The sequence below is a fragment of the Haemaphysalis longicornis genome, unplaced genomic scaffold (assembly GCF_048455015.1).
Source record: "Haemaphysalis longicornis isolate Haplotype H1 unplaced genomic scaffold, Haemaphysalis longicornis Haplotype H1 scaffold_9, whole genome shotgun sequence".
Lineage (NCBI taxonomy): Eukaryota > Metazoa > Arthropoda > Arachnida > Ixodida > Ixodidae > Haemaphysalis > Haemaphysalis longicornis.
The window spans coordinates 94,057,948-94,070,870 of record NW_027526460.1 but is presented as its reverse complement, the minus strand read 5'-3'; the positions used below and the strand labels follow the sequence as shown (position 1 = coordinate 94,070,870).

At 48.4% G+C, this 12,923-nt stretch overlaps 1 protein-coding gene across 5 annotated transcripts in view; it reads right to left on the bottom strand.

Moving 5' to 3' along the window:
* Window positions 1–12,923, bottom strand: part of Lin-28 (protein lin-28 homolog) — a 265,710-nt gene that overhangs the window by 108,261 nt on the left and 144,526 nt on the right. The window contains exon 1 of one of the 5 annotated variants that reach the window (XM_077685213.1): window positions 10,735–10,833. The exons of the other annotated variants lie outside the window; for them this stretch is intronic. Within the exon in view, the coding sequence (XP_077541339.1) occupies window positions 10,735–10,771 (37 nt within the window). The 5' untranslated portion in view covers window positions 10,772–10,833. Of the gene's footprint in view, window positions 1–10,734; window positions 10,834–12,923 lie in introns of those variants that run through there. 5 annotated transcript variants of the gene reach the window in all.

The window sequence follows — 12,923 nt, the reverse complement described above, 5'->3', positions numbered from 1 at the left end:
AAAAAAAAAATCCGGGAAATAGATTTATCTCTTTCTTCACATTTGGCTCCCTAGTCAACCTCTAACCCTAATAAAGACAACGCGTCGACTAGGCGGGTAGCCGGTTTTGTGCGTCCAGACAACGCGAAGGCCTGAAAACTTTCCGCCTATAGGTGACGCTGACAAACTTGGCTGAAAAAATTGCCGGAACACTGACGCAGAAAAGCCGTTGCACAACCGCGGCACTGGAACTGCATGCGTAGCCCCTACAGAGACTGCGCAATGTAAAGAGGCTACGGAGGCTGCGTAGCCTCTCCATAGGCAGAAAAAGCAGCCGGGTGAAATTTTGATGGAGTTGTTATGGACGGCCCTCTACCCACATCATACACATACAAAAATTGCTGTGGTTTAGCTTTGGTTAACCGCAGTTGATAGCGCAAGCTTCACTGCCCTGACTAGGCCCATTGTCGATGTGGGGTTTCGCAATGATATACAGACATGTTTGCAATGAATACACTGCTTATTCATCATCTTTCTTCGCGTCGCGGCGTTGTTTAAGACTGCAACACAGATTGTAGGCGGGCCAGTTGGTACATAACTGAGTCACAAACAGCGCAGGAACGAGACGATAGGAAGATCACACAAACACGGCGCTGACTAACAACTCCTTGCCGCTGTACGAGTGACCACAGATGGATGGTCGTCTGCCTCCATCGCACACGGCTCTGCGCCGCACGTGGCCTCCTGGCGTTCCTTTGTGGCGCGCGCTTATCGCTGCGGCGGCGGCCTCCAAGCGTGCATTTGAGAGAGCATGAATTGTCATTAAAGGGCCCCCATCATCCCATCTTTCTTCACATTGTACTAAGTGCCGCGGATGGAAACCTAATTTTCCTTCCATTTACATTTTATTTATGTTCCGTGATCCAACGCCCCGCGAAATTATGAAAGCGGTCCACATAGCAGAAAGAGGAGACAAGTGTGTCAGCCCAGCAAGCGTGTGTCTTCATCCCAAAGAGATTGCATATCTGCGTGGGCCTTGACTGTAGCCGGTGTCTATCTAGTTGTCTTATCCCCGTGGCTTTTGTAAACTTGTTTTGCTTATGTGCAGTGTCTTTTATTGTTTTGTGTTAAGCGTTTATATTCACCCTTCTCGATATTAAACCTTAATTTTTGAGACCACCGGCTGTCCTTGTCTTTCAATTCCTTTGTCTTTAAGTTCGCGCTGGTTTCGCCCAAGAATAAGCCTATGTCTCCCCTGCCGCCTATCTCTCCCCGGCCTCGGGTCGCTGCTCCGTGCCGGGCGCTTGCGGAAGGGGGTGTGGCTCGACCTCTAGCTTTCAAGGTCAAAACTGGTCACCCCGCGAAGGCTGCCCGAGGTAGCGTAGCCCTTTCAGTCCCGAATTATTATATTCACGGCAGGAAAATTCCATACTTGGAGGTTTAGCAGTGTCAAGTGTCCAGAGGTAAGAAAAAAAAGGTTCAGTCTCTCTAGAATACTTATTACGCAAATGGCGTCGTGTCGTTATACGGAGACACCATTACTCAATCCTGCTTTTCCCTATAAAAATAATAAATATCCTGAGGCAGTTACAAACAAGGAGGTGAAATAATAATTTCTGCACATGAAAGAGGTGTTTTAGCCTTTATAAATGATTTACGCCGCAGTCAAAGAGAACTTAGAACGGCAACACACCGGAGCTCCCACAAAACTTGGTGGCGTCCATTTTGAAACGATGTTTATGAGTGCGGTTCCGCCATTCCACTTCCCATGGTGCTACCTTTCACTTCCGTAGGCTTCGAACATCAGCCGCACCGCTCTGCAGCATGAACTTTTTTCGTTTTCACGAGAAAAACGACGAAGAAAAGTCGCGTCTTTATATGGAGACACGGTTACTGAAAGGGGTATAGTGCAGATTTCGCAACAAAAAATTAATGAACCCTTCCTCCAAGGTGGATGACACGGAAAAGTATCAGTGCGTGATATACGCGGCCTCCCATTACAACAGAAGAGAAGTTAAATTCAAACTGGACAACGGCAACCTGCCTTGACGAAAGTATGAGTACGTGATCTACGTGGCATCCCATTACAACAGAAGAAAAGTTAAATTCTAACCGGAGAACGGCAACCTGCCTTGACGACGGGACCACCGCACCGAGGAGCCGGATGAAACTAGGTGCACAAGCGATTGGAACACCGACAAAAAGGGGCGGTTTGAACGTAGACATGTCTGATGTAGGTCGAAAACTAGCAAATATTTGAGGAATTTTTATATGTATAACTGGGACTCTATTGATCCTAAAAAAACATGCGCATTGGTAACTAATCTACTCTAAATGCATTTCCAAGTGATGAGACGTATATCAGCTTCAGGTCTAAACCGTTTCTCACCTTGAAAATGGTGCCCATTATTAACTAATCTTCTCAAAATGTACTTTCAAGTAATGCGACGTGTAGGCTTAAGATCCAGATCAATTGTCCAAACGGCGTGCTATTTTAGGGGTGACCGCGAGCTAATAGCACACAAACTGGGACGTCCGTTTTCCAACGCCTTGCGCTTCGACGGCGCATAAATTATTATTCGCAGACATGAAAAAAAAAGAAAAAGGAAACGCGGAACTCTAGCTATACAAGCTTCGCTTGGAAAATTACTTAAACAAGTCCCGGATCTGCCATGCGCGCTGAGAGTTTGCACGCGCGTCGTGTTTCATAAAAAGCAGAGGACATAGATCACCACCCGCAAGGCACCCCCCTCCTCTTTGTTTCTCATTATTGCGACATCACTCGCAACTTCAAACGTCCCGCACGGCATACGGCAACGAGGTACGCAGGCAAACTATTCCAACACGAACCTGTTCCCAGGCTGCCAGAATTTATTTATGTGCTTCCTACTTATCTCTTCGGAATGTCTGCGCGAATAAGGACCGGAAATTCCAATCGCGCTTCTGGAAGTGGTCTCTTTTCCCGCCTGAATCACATAATGATGAAGTAGAACGAACCGAAGACCATGTAGAAGAAAACGACGGAGTTTCAAATTTTCGAAAGGACTTTAAAGTGCAAAAGGAAGAAGAGTTTAGAGACCAGTCGAGAAACTAAAATGTGCACATTAGACACGGGTTGCGACTTGAAACCATACAATGGTCCCCACGTCACGCCAGAAAATAGGGGTTGCGTCCATACTAGTAGGCTAAGAAACAAACAAAAGACCACTGGATTCGGTCTATTCTATTTTTTTTAACAAAGCTTACATGGCTATAGGTTCCATGACTATGGGTTCCAAGAATACCGACAGTCGCGTGTCTTTAATTAAGAGCGAGGCGTTTCACAGCGCGAGGCGTGACCAACATAGTCACGCACCGTTGTAAACAGTTTTGACCTCGAGCTTACACGTCTCATCAGTTGAATAGGCATTATGAGTAGGCTAGTAACCAATAGGCGCCATTTTCACGATCAGTAGAATCAAAATAAAAGTGTATGCATGTATGTGCGTGGGTGTCATAGGGATGACCCTCATCAATGTTCAGGAGAAATAAAATTTGGTCATACATTTCTCCTAAATTCTGCGTCACCTTTATGTACGTCGGGTGAGGTGAGGTGACTGTGAGAGGGAAAGAGGTTCCCAGCCTGCACCACATATGTATCGCAGGGAATGTACGTCGGGTGCTAAAAAGCTTAGCTGGTCATCCAGCCTCAGTGGAATGGCTCATGCTTTCTTGCTATTGTTTTTAATGAGCTGGTGATCGTACTGCTATATAGACAAATTTATTTTGAGAAGCCTTTTAAGGGTGGCTGCTCATTCCGATAACTTGGTGCAACGTTAACCTAACGCTCTTGTATATTACCTGCAGCGGCATTTAAACTATGTCCCGCTGCACAATTTCATCCGCTCTCCGGCAGTTTTTGGATAAAAAAAAAAAAAAAAAACTCGACCCTTTTCTGGGATGGCAGAAATTTGGCCGTGAATGATCGACCTGCTATTTGAACATGCACAGTGCTGGTTATCCTGTATATTCCCAATCCTAATGGTTTGAGCTTGTGTTCCGCATTTTTCACAAGACGCGTTCAAAGTTTGGACTTCGGTTTTGCACGCCGAAGCTACGCGTCAACTATAAGCCGCGGCGTGCAGCAGAGCTAGGGCTACTGATTGGGTTTGTCAACGTGAGGTGCTTTCACACGGGGATGAAATCGTGTACGCGGGCATGTTTTAAATGCGGAGCATTTCTTAGGCTCGCCTTGTCCTGCGTCGTTGATGGCGGCGCCGTCCACACGCTCACTGCGCATGCGCAACTCTCCTCCTTACACCCACAGCTCCGCGATACTACACTATAAAAAAAGAAATAGTTAGCGGCGCCCGGTTTTGATCCCACGACTCTCTGGCCGCAACGGGAGGTACGCGGTGCTCTTCCCACTACGCTACAAATCCGAGACAGGAGCAAGTGCTACGAACACGCCTTATGTCCTTGACTCATTCAAACTGCGTCAAGAAGCTACTGATACAACGAAGGCACGCGAAGCTGAACGTCAACGGGAACGACGAACCGAAAACTTTAGAGGGGGATGCTGAATTTCCCGTGGGAAAGCTGTGGCGGGAAGCGCCACGCGCCTTGCAGCTCAACCAGCCCCGTCCGCAGCGCCTCTGATGCTGATTGTGGCAGGATGCCCCTAGGGATTGGCCAACCAAAGAATCCATCACGAGATAGGTTCGCGTTCAACCACCGTCGTCATCTTCCCGTAGGGGAACTGCCGAAGAAAAAGAAGGAGAAGACAAAGCTGCGAAGAGGAGGGCGTGTACATTGCTCTCAGCCGGTGCACCAATGTCAACAACCTTCACCTCACCAACGCTGACGGAGACTACTAATTCTACCACAGAGACGACAACATCGACAAGAACATGATGGACGAGTTTCGGCGCCTCGAGAACCGCCGCCTACTCACCGTCACACAACAGCACTTGCGTGCCTTTGCCACCGGTGTGGACCCGGACGCGGAATACCCTCTGGCGCTAGTAAACACCACATCACTCAACATAACGGCAACACAATGGAACCACACGGAACCGCCACGATGCTTCGCATCCTCATCAGGGTTCCCCACGGGAAGATGGTGTAATTTTTTTGTTTCTTTCATTATAACACAAGTAGCCGCCACCGCCAGGGGCATCACCAACCGAACGGTATAGGTACCGCAGTGGGGTATTTTTCACGCTAATTCAATTAATGGCCTATTGAGCGACAAAGCCGGCGTCGGCGTTGGAAGCCGTGGAACGGCTCCTTGGGAAACGTTCCTTAGAGTGAGCCATTCCATAATGCGAACTCCATCACGGAAATAGCACCACTACGGCGATGGCTCCATCACTGCTGGAGCCTCTTTAAGCTAGATTCACAGCTTTTGGCTCCAGCCTCCTCCTCACAAAGGAAAATAAATAACTGATTGATTGATTGATTGATTGATTGATTGATTGATTGATTGATTGATTGATTGATTGATTGATTGATTGATTGATTGATTGATTGATTGATTGATTGTGATTGATTGATTGATTGATTGATTGATTGATTGATTGATTGATTGATTGATTGATTGATTGATTGATTGCGAGAGGTAGCAGCGGCGCAACGTGAAGGATGCAGATCGAAGTCATTTGAAAGCGTCGAGGCGGATCGCAAAGCAAAGCGTCCCCAGAGGCATGATTAAAAAGCCCTCCGACGACGCCAGGAGGAAGCAAAGCGTTTCAGGCGTTAAACGGGACATTTATGTTTTCGAGTTCATAACCCATAAGAAGAGCTTAGGTGTTTTCGGACTTGATCATATACGCGATAACACTGATGCAAACGAGTAGTAGTGATGACAGGCCCATTACATCTACGGAACGCAAAGTACTCGTGCTCAGCGTAAAAACATTATTCCAAGAGCGAGAGAGTTCGAGTGCGTATTCACGGCTATCGCTGCACCCGTTCTCCCAGCATTCGTCACTACAAGTTTTCTCTCGCACATTACAGCCTTGCTCAAGCAAAGATTTCGTAGCACTGTGAAGCGGATCTCGCAGCACCTTTTCTAAGTCACCCATTAAAACAGAGTTAAAAAAGAGCTTCAAAAGGGTCCTTTCCGTCTAAAGCTGTGGCGACTGCAAGAACTTCCTAAAATCAATCGGTGCTGCTGCGGGTCATTCGACAACTTTCATCCTATGTCCCCTTGTGATTTATTTTTTATCTCAATAAGTGCCAGCGCGCGGAAGAGCAGCTTACGATTAATGATAAAAAATAAATTCCGGAGACATAAGTAAGACCTCTCGAATCAAATTTAACCACACTGGCCCAAAAAGTATATGTGCGCGTGCTCCGAACAGAGTGCTACCGCATCTCCCATGCGAATCGATACAGTCGCGTGCACAATTTTATGTTACGCCTTAATTGACTCTGCTATAAAAAAACCATTTGGTGAATTGTTTGCTGTACTCTGGAAGGTTCTGAAGCAAGTAAGCTGGCAGTATGAATTGCTGCGCTAATTTATTTTCTGGATCCCCTTCTTATGCAGCTACGCCTATACACACTTTGCCAGTACAGCCACGTAGTGTGAGCCCTCCTATAACCGCTGCCAGATGCACCTTTTGTGAAGACGGTTTTGTTGAGAATGTTAAGTCGTTTACTAGCGACCCTTCGCATTACCTTAGGTTTTTATGGAAGCCGACATAGCATGGGGGGATATACCGGGCATGCCCAAACAGTCGCTTCCATCCATCGCGCTCGCCAAGTTACAGGAACAGTCCTGGGATTGAACCGTATTTGCCTGGAAGAAGAAGGTCTTGCCCGAGAGCTCCTACGTATTAGGGAAAAGCCCGCGCGTCCCTTTTTCCTTTCTTCCTCACGCCCCACCTTCAGCATCTCTCTACACGACCGACTCAACATGCTGGAGAGAGCGAAGACGGGAGAATTCGCCACTGGATCCCTGGGCCTACGGTTACACCTAATTCTACTTGTTGCTATTACCAGAGTCCTTCAATGCTTCTCTGGTCATGAAACTCCCGGCTAAGTTTCGTACGGTGACAAAGGCTACCGCGAGGGGCGCCTCCGCAGATCGGAGGGCATCGGGCGGTCACCGCTGCTCTGTAGCCAGACCGGCAGGCAGGAACGCAGTAGCAGCATGCTCGTTCACAACAAATTTTTTTCGCCACTCACAAAACGATAAGTCCATTTGAGCGACCCACGACACGTAAAGCGAGCGCGCGCTGCTGATAAGGCGGCGAGCGTCTGTTTTATCTTACTCCGTGGTCCGTTCCCTGCCAAACGCGCTCTGACCACGCCCCCGGCTGCCCTCCGATCAACACCAGCGCCGCGGCGCGGCAGTGCACGAAGCTCTCATAGCGTGACGGCGAAGTTTCATGACCAGAAAGGCATTGAAGGACTCTGCTATTGCCCATCCCCTTCCGGCCTCTTCCTTTTTCAGTGCAGCTCCTCTCGCTGGTCGGAAAATTTCGTGTCGTAGACAAAAAACCCAGGCAGGATCTAGCAGTTCTCGCCCAAGAGGCCGAGCGCATCCCACAAGATAATCAAGCATGCAGCACAGAGGCCGGTATTCGTGCAAAGAAAAAAAAAAACACAAACCAAGCATCGAAACCGCATGATGGATTGTAAGGAGCCGGTGAAGAATATTACCTCACACCTGCCCGTATTACGTCCCTCCAGCGCGAAATTTGAAAGTGTGTCAATATTTCGTGGGCTTTTCAGCAAAAAAAAAAAAAAAACCTCTTCCGTGGCTGAAATGGAGATGAGTGAGTTGCCAGGCTAGTTATTTCAAACACTGAGCAAAGTTGTATGTTATCTTCACGGCCCCTTTAAAAATGATCGCAGCTTCCGAACGCATCACTCGAGAACATTTCTTCAACGAAAGAGAAAAGGAAAACACGAAAAAGAAAAAACGCAACGCAATTGAGCTTCGGTCTTTCTAAAGGAGATAACGGGCGCGTAAGGAAAAGAAAAAGAAAGGCGTTTACCAGGAAAGAAAAGCGGAGATTTGGCTCTGCGAAGCGGGCACGTCGGCTGCTCCAGAATCTGGGAAACCGGCATCAAAGTGTACTAAGAGGCTTCCGCGAAAATGATGATGACGGTCATTGATGCTTAGTGGAAGAGGCGTATAGTAAAGACGCGGCAGCGAGGGCGGAAGAACAGCAAGTGTAGAGCGGCGACGACGTCGGTTCTTCCTTTAGAAAATGAAAGCTTCTGCAGAGCCCGCACTCTTTTTCTGTCCCCGCCGTAATCGCCTTCTTGGACTGCGGGGCTTCATTCGGGGCGTCATTTCAATGGCTTCGACGGTTCACGATATATACGAGTCGACGAAAACACGGAGTCTGGGCTGTTGGAAGGACGCTATTCTACAAATTGGGTAGCGAGTATAGCATGACTGATCTTTTCTTTTTTTTTGTCTTTCGAGCGTGGGTTACCAATCGAAATCAAAGCGACTGACGAGTTAGCATTATACGTAGGTTTATGAATGAGTCTCATTAACACAGCCGACTCTCCTCAATTCGAACTAGGTTTATGCTACTTTACCACACTCACATCTACAGTTCCTGTTAAGCTATAAAGCTATATATTTAGAGAACGGTTATTTCGATCTTCCGCATAACTTGTCCACGCGGATGCGACAGGCTTTAACTAGAGGGAGTCGATTTTTATAAAACGCTTAACAACATGTAAGTCGCCAATGAAGCTCAGCTGTATGCGAGACAATTCATTGGATAAAGCGTGTTCCAGGTATGCCTTGCTACCCGCCGCGGTGGCTCAGTGGCTAAGGCGTTGTGCTGCTGAGCACGAGGTCGCAGGCTCGATTCCCGGCAGCGGCGGCCGCTTTTCTGATGGAGGCGAAAAGCAAAAACGCCCGTGTGTACCAGATTTCGGCGCACGCTAAAGATCCCCAGGTGGTCAAAATTAATCCGGAGCCCTGCACTACAGCGCACCTCATCGACCGCGTTGCGTCAGCTGGTTAAACCCTATGATCAATCAATCAATCAATCAATCAATCAATCAATCAATCAATCAATCAATCAATCAATCAATCAATCAATCAATCAATCAATCAATCAATCAATCAATCAATCAATCAATCAATCAAATTCCTTGTGGTTAACCAACTATATAAAACGCTGGATTTCAGGTGAGCCACAGGACATGCACTCCACAAAAAGCGGTTGGCTGTCCCTTTGAGCGAAGCATACCGGCACCGCACAAGCCAGTCAAAAATCAGTTAATTGGAAACGTAAAGTTCCGAGCGAACGCCCCCCACCCCCCCCCCTCCTCCTCCTCCTCCGAAACACAACCCACTCCCTTTTAGGGGCGAAATATTCAATTTACTAAAAAACCCCAAAGATTTGGTTGGCGCTGCGGCCGCTTTTTTCTAGTTTGTCGCACCTGACCCGAAAGATCGCCCGTCCCGTAATTTTCATTTGATATCTCTGTACTTCGGCTGGGCGTTCTTTCGCAACTTTGCGGTACGTTGCATTTCACGCAGGTGCATAGTCGTACAACGGCGCAGACGCGCACGCGAAATCCCGGGAGAGCAGGGAAATGGTTATTGAGAAGCTCGATATTCTTATTTCAGAAACTACTTTCTCTGTTTTTCACCCATGCTTTCGCAAAGGGGCAAAAAACACAGACGCCATAATCAAGCTGAAGCGTTGAACTATTCATTCTGCAAGCAGCCCGGAGGGCAGCCAATACACCGCGCTGTCTGAGTGCGAAATGTGTCAGGGGGCGAAGTTTTTAAAATTTTGCTCCCCCAAAGAAAGGAAGTTGCTTTCGAGCCTTCCGCTTCCGCTTCCGGTGGGCGACAAAGGCACCATGTCGCGCGCGGGCCGCCCCAGCGTCCCATCTGGGGAGCACCTGCCCGGGCGGAAGGAGCCCAGCTCTTGCCGCTCCCCCCATCCCCTTCCGTCACCCCGACCTCAGTCTTTTTTTTTTTTTCACGGCTTCGCGCGGAGAATCAACATTCGACACACTTTCGGGGCGCTTCCGCGCACGCAGCAAGCAACGCGCAGACACGAAGAAAAAATCCCGTCAAGGTGTGCCGGCTTCGTCCCCGGTTACATAAGCGTAGAAGGAGGCGCGTTGCTCGGCACATCCACAGGTGCAACGTACATTTAGGCGTTACTATCTGATGTCTGACGTCATGTCTTCACAGGGTAAGGTTTAGCGTTCACAGGATTCAGGTTAGAAACAGTGGTTTGGGCTAGTTGGTGCATATAACTGAAATCCAAAACAGCGAAAAAACAAAAAAAGAAATCCCGGGCCATCTCCACTAATGTGAAACCTGGAGAGGGGGCGAAGCATGCAGTGTATAAGTGTATTCTTGGCGCCTTGGCGTTTTTGCCAACGGATATGAAACCGTTGAGGGGTAGAGGTGTACAGCTTGGCTGTAAAAGGTTCATGTCTTTGAAGCACGAAACTCAAACGAGTGTCCCGGTGTTTTTTTAGCACGCGTTACTTTCTAGCGCGAGGCGTAAACCGGTTTCCCGGTGTTTTAGTTCCGTGACTACTTGAGACGAACGACTATTACGACGACGACGACAGGAGACGCCAAAAGCCCCAGCCCCTAAGGGGCTTCGCCCCTAAAAGACGGGACAAGACGGCACAGCGCCGTGTGTCGTCGTTTCTTGTCCCGTCTTTTTGCGCTGTTTTGAATTTCAGTTATTCAGGTATTAGAGAGATTTAGAATAGCGGATAGCGTACGCAATGCTATCGGCGGCTGGTATACCGGGAACTTACTGCGCATGCGGGCACGGCGCGGCGGGCCACCCCTCATCAGAACAAATGTGCGGGCACGGCGAGGCGGGAACCGGAATGAACGCGCACATGCCCAGTCGGGCCCCGGTAACCGCCGCCGGCAGCCTATCGTACGCTAATCGCTATGCTAAAACTTTGTTATCGCGCATTGTCAGGCGCCCTTGGCTCCAAGCAAAAATAATCTGACCGCGCGTACGTATACGCGAACCGTGACGCGTCGTCGTGTTTATCATGGTAGACATTCCTCGCCTCTGACTGCTCTCATGATGATACGGCTTTCTGTTACTGAAAGTGGCGGATAATACCACTTATCACTAACTTTGTCAGCGTCGCGTGACTGAGCTAGGGTTCCAAAAAAAATTCACGCATCTTCACGAAGTGGGGCATGACGAGTGGGCGAAGCACTGGGGATCGTTCTTACCGTAAATCACCCGTGGCATTGCCCTGTAGCGTATGTAAATGAGTGACAACGTGTGTGTACAGTATATACAATTCCAATCCAATCCGGTACAATTCAATCCAATTTAATCCAAATCCAATCCAATCCAATGCTCCTGGCGCATGCGCAACACTGTGTACACGTACGCCAAGGGACAAGCCACGGACAAAGAGAGGTCCTATGGTGCTTCGCCCCTGAAATGGCCGAGATTCAAACCCGGGACCTCCGGATGGTGCGAATCGAGCAGGTGTCTCCTGCACCATTGCAGATCCTTGGCTCTATAGGCCTTGGCCATTGCTTGTGGCCTTCGACTTTGAAACCTGCGTTAGTGACGTGTATAATGAGGCCTACACGAGTACTTTGAACACGATAATTAGCACGTTAATTAGCCTGGTAAAGCACGTTCTAGCTAATAATGCGTGTGTAGGGCTAAAAAAGGCGAAGAAGAGAACACAAGAAGAAAATTACGCAAAGGTTTATGGCCCCGGTAATAAGAGGACACAATCGCAACCCTGGACACGTTTCTATTGCCGGTGTTGTCCCTACTGCGACGGACTCTGAAGCATCTACCTAGGCGGCAACTGTGATACGTGGTAGTCCACGGAAATACGCCTCAGAAGAAGATGCAAGAGAACACGGAAATTCGGCTCGACGAGCAAAGAGGCGGGCACTCACTGCGGCTGAAAACCGCTACCAACCGACACCACCGCAACCGCTACGACGCGAAGATTACACACATATCCCGCTGATGGCGAAGACTGCCGGAACAGATGACGACGCATTTACTACCGATCTACCATTAGACATGGATGATGATCTAATATTGAAATAAAATGTATATTGCATTCGCATTCCCACAATGGAGCAGTCTTAAGTGTCCCTCAGAATGCTTTGACGCCACTCATGTGCTGCGTCATCGTTAGCTGGCTTTGCCACTTTGATCAATCACTCGGATGCGCTGTGGTGAAAGCGACTCACGGGAGCCCCCCCACCCCATAATTTTTTCCAGGCAGCGCATAACCGATGCTTAGTGTTCCTATCGATCGGCAAAGCGTTTCCCTTTCGTTAATACATAAGCCCCCCACCCCCCACCCGAAAAAAAAAATTCTGGCTACGGCCCTGTGGGAGGCCATAGTCCGGATATTGGGAAAGGGGGTCTGAGAAGTTGCACGTGATGAAGCTTTCCTTCAATGAATATTTAGACGGCATGTGCTTGACACATTTTGTAGGCGGGATCCTTGCCCATGGTTCTTAGCTCGCAAGAAAATTTCTCATTGAAGTCAGGCTAATTATGAAATACCGTTACTTCGGCCCCCCTTTACTTCGGCCCCACAACTCTACAGTTGTAGAGTTGTGTTTAATAGTCAAAGTTGTGATAGGATCGCTACAAATCGTCGGTTATCTTTCACCGTTACCTTGGAAGAATGTGCGAACGCAGAAAATGGGTTGCGTATCTCCTTGCGTTCCTCAAAATGTCGTCGAGAGACGATAGTCTTTTGTCGCCACTATCACGTAATCTCTCCCCTTTCGCACCTTCCATATCTCACCCCTTCCAAAGATGAATGCAACAGAAGTTTGTCCATTTCAATTTTCCCGCGCTCACACTGCTTGAGCGCCAGAGGTTGAGACGGCGCTTCTTATTCTTTATATATTTTGTTTTTTTTTTGTTCACATTGGAAAGGCGCGAACTGAAATCCTTTTTTTGCTGTTGCTTTCTTTCACCTCTCCTCTT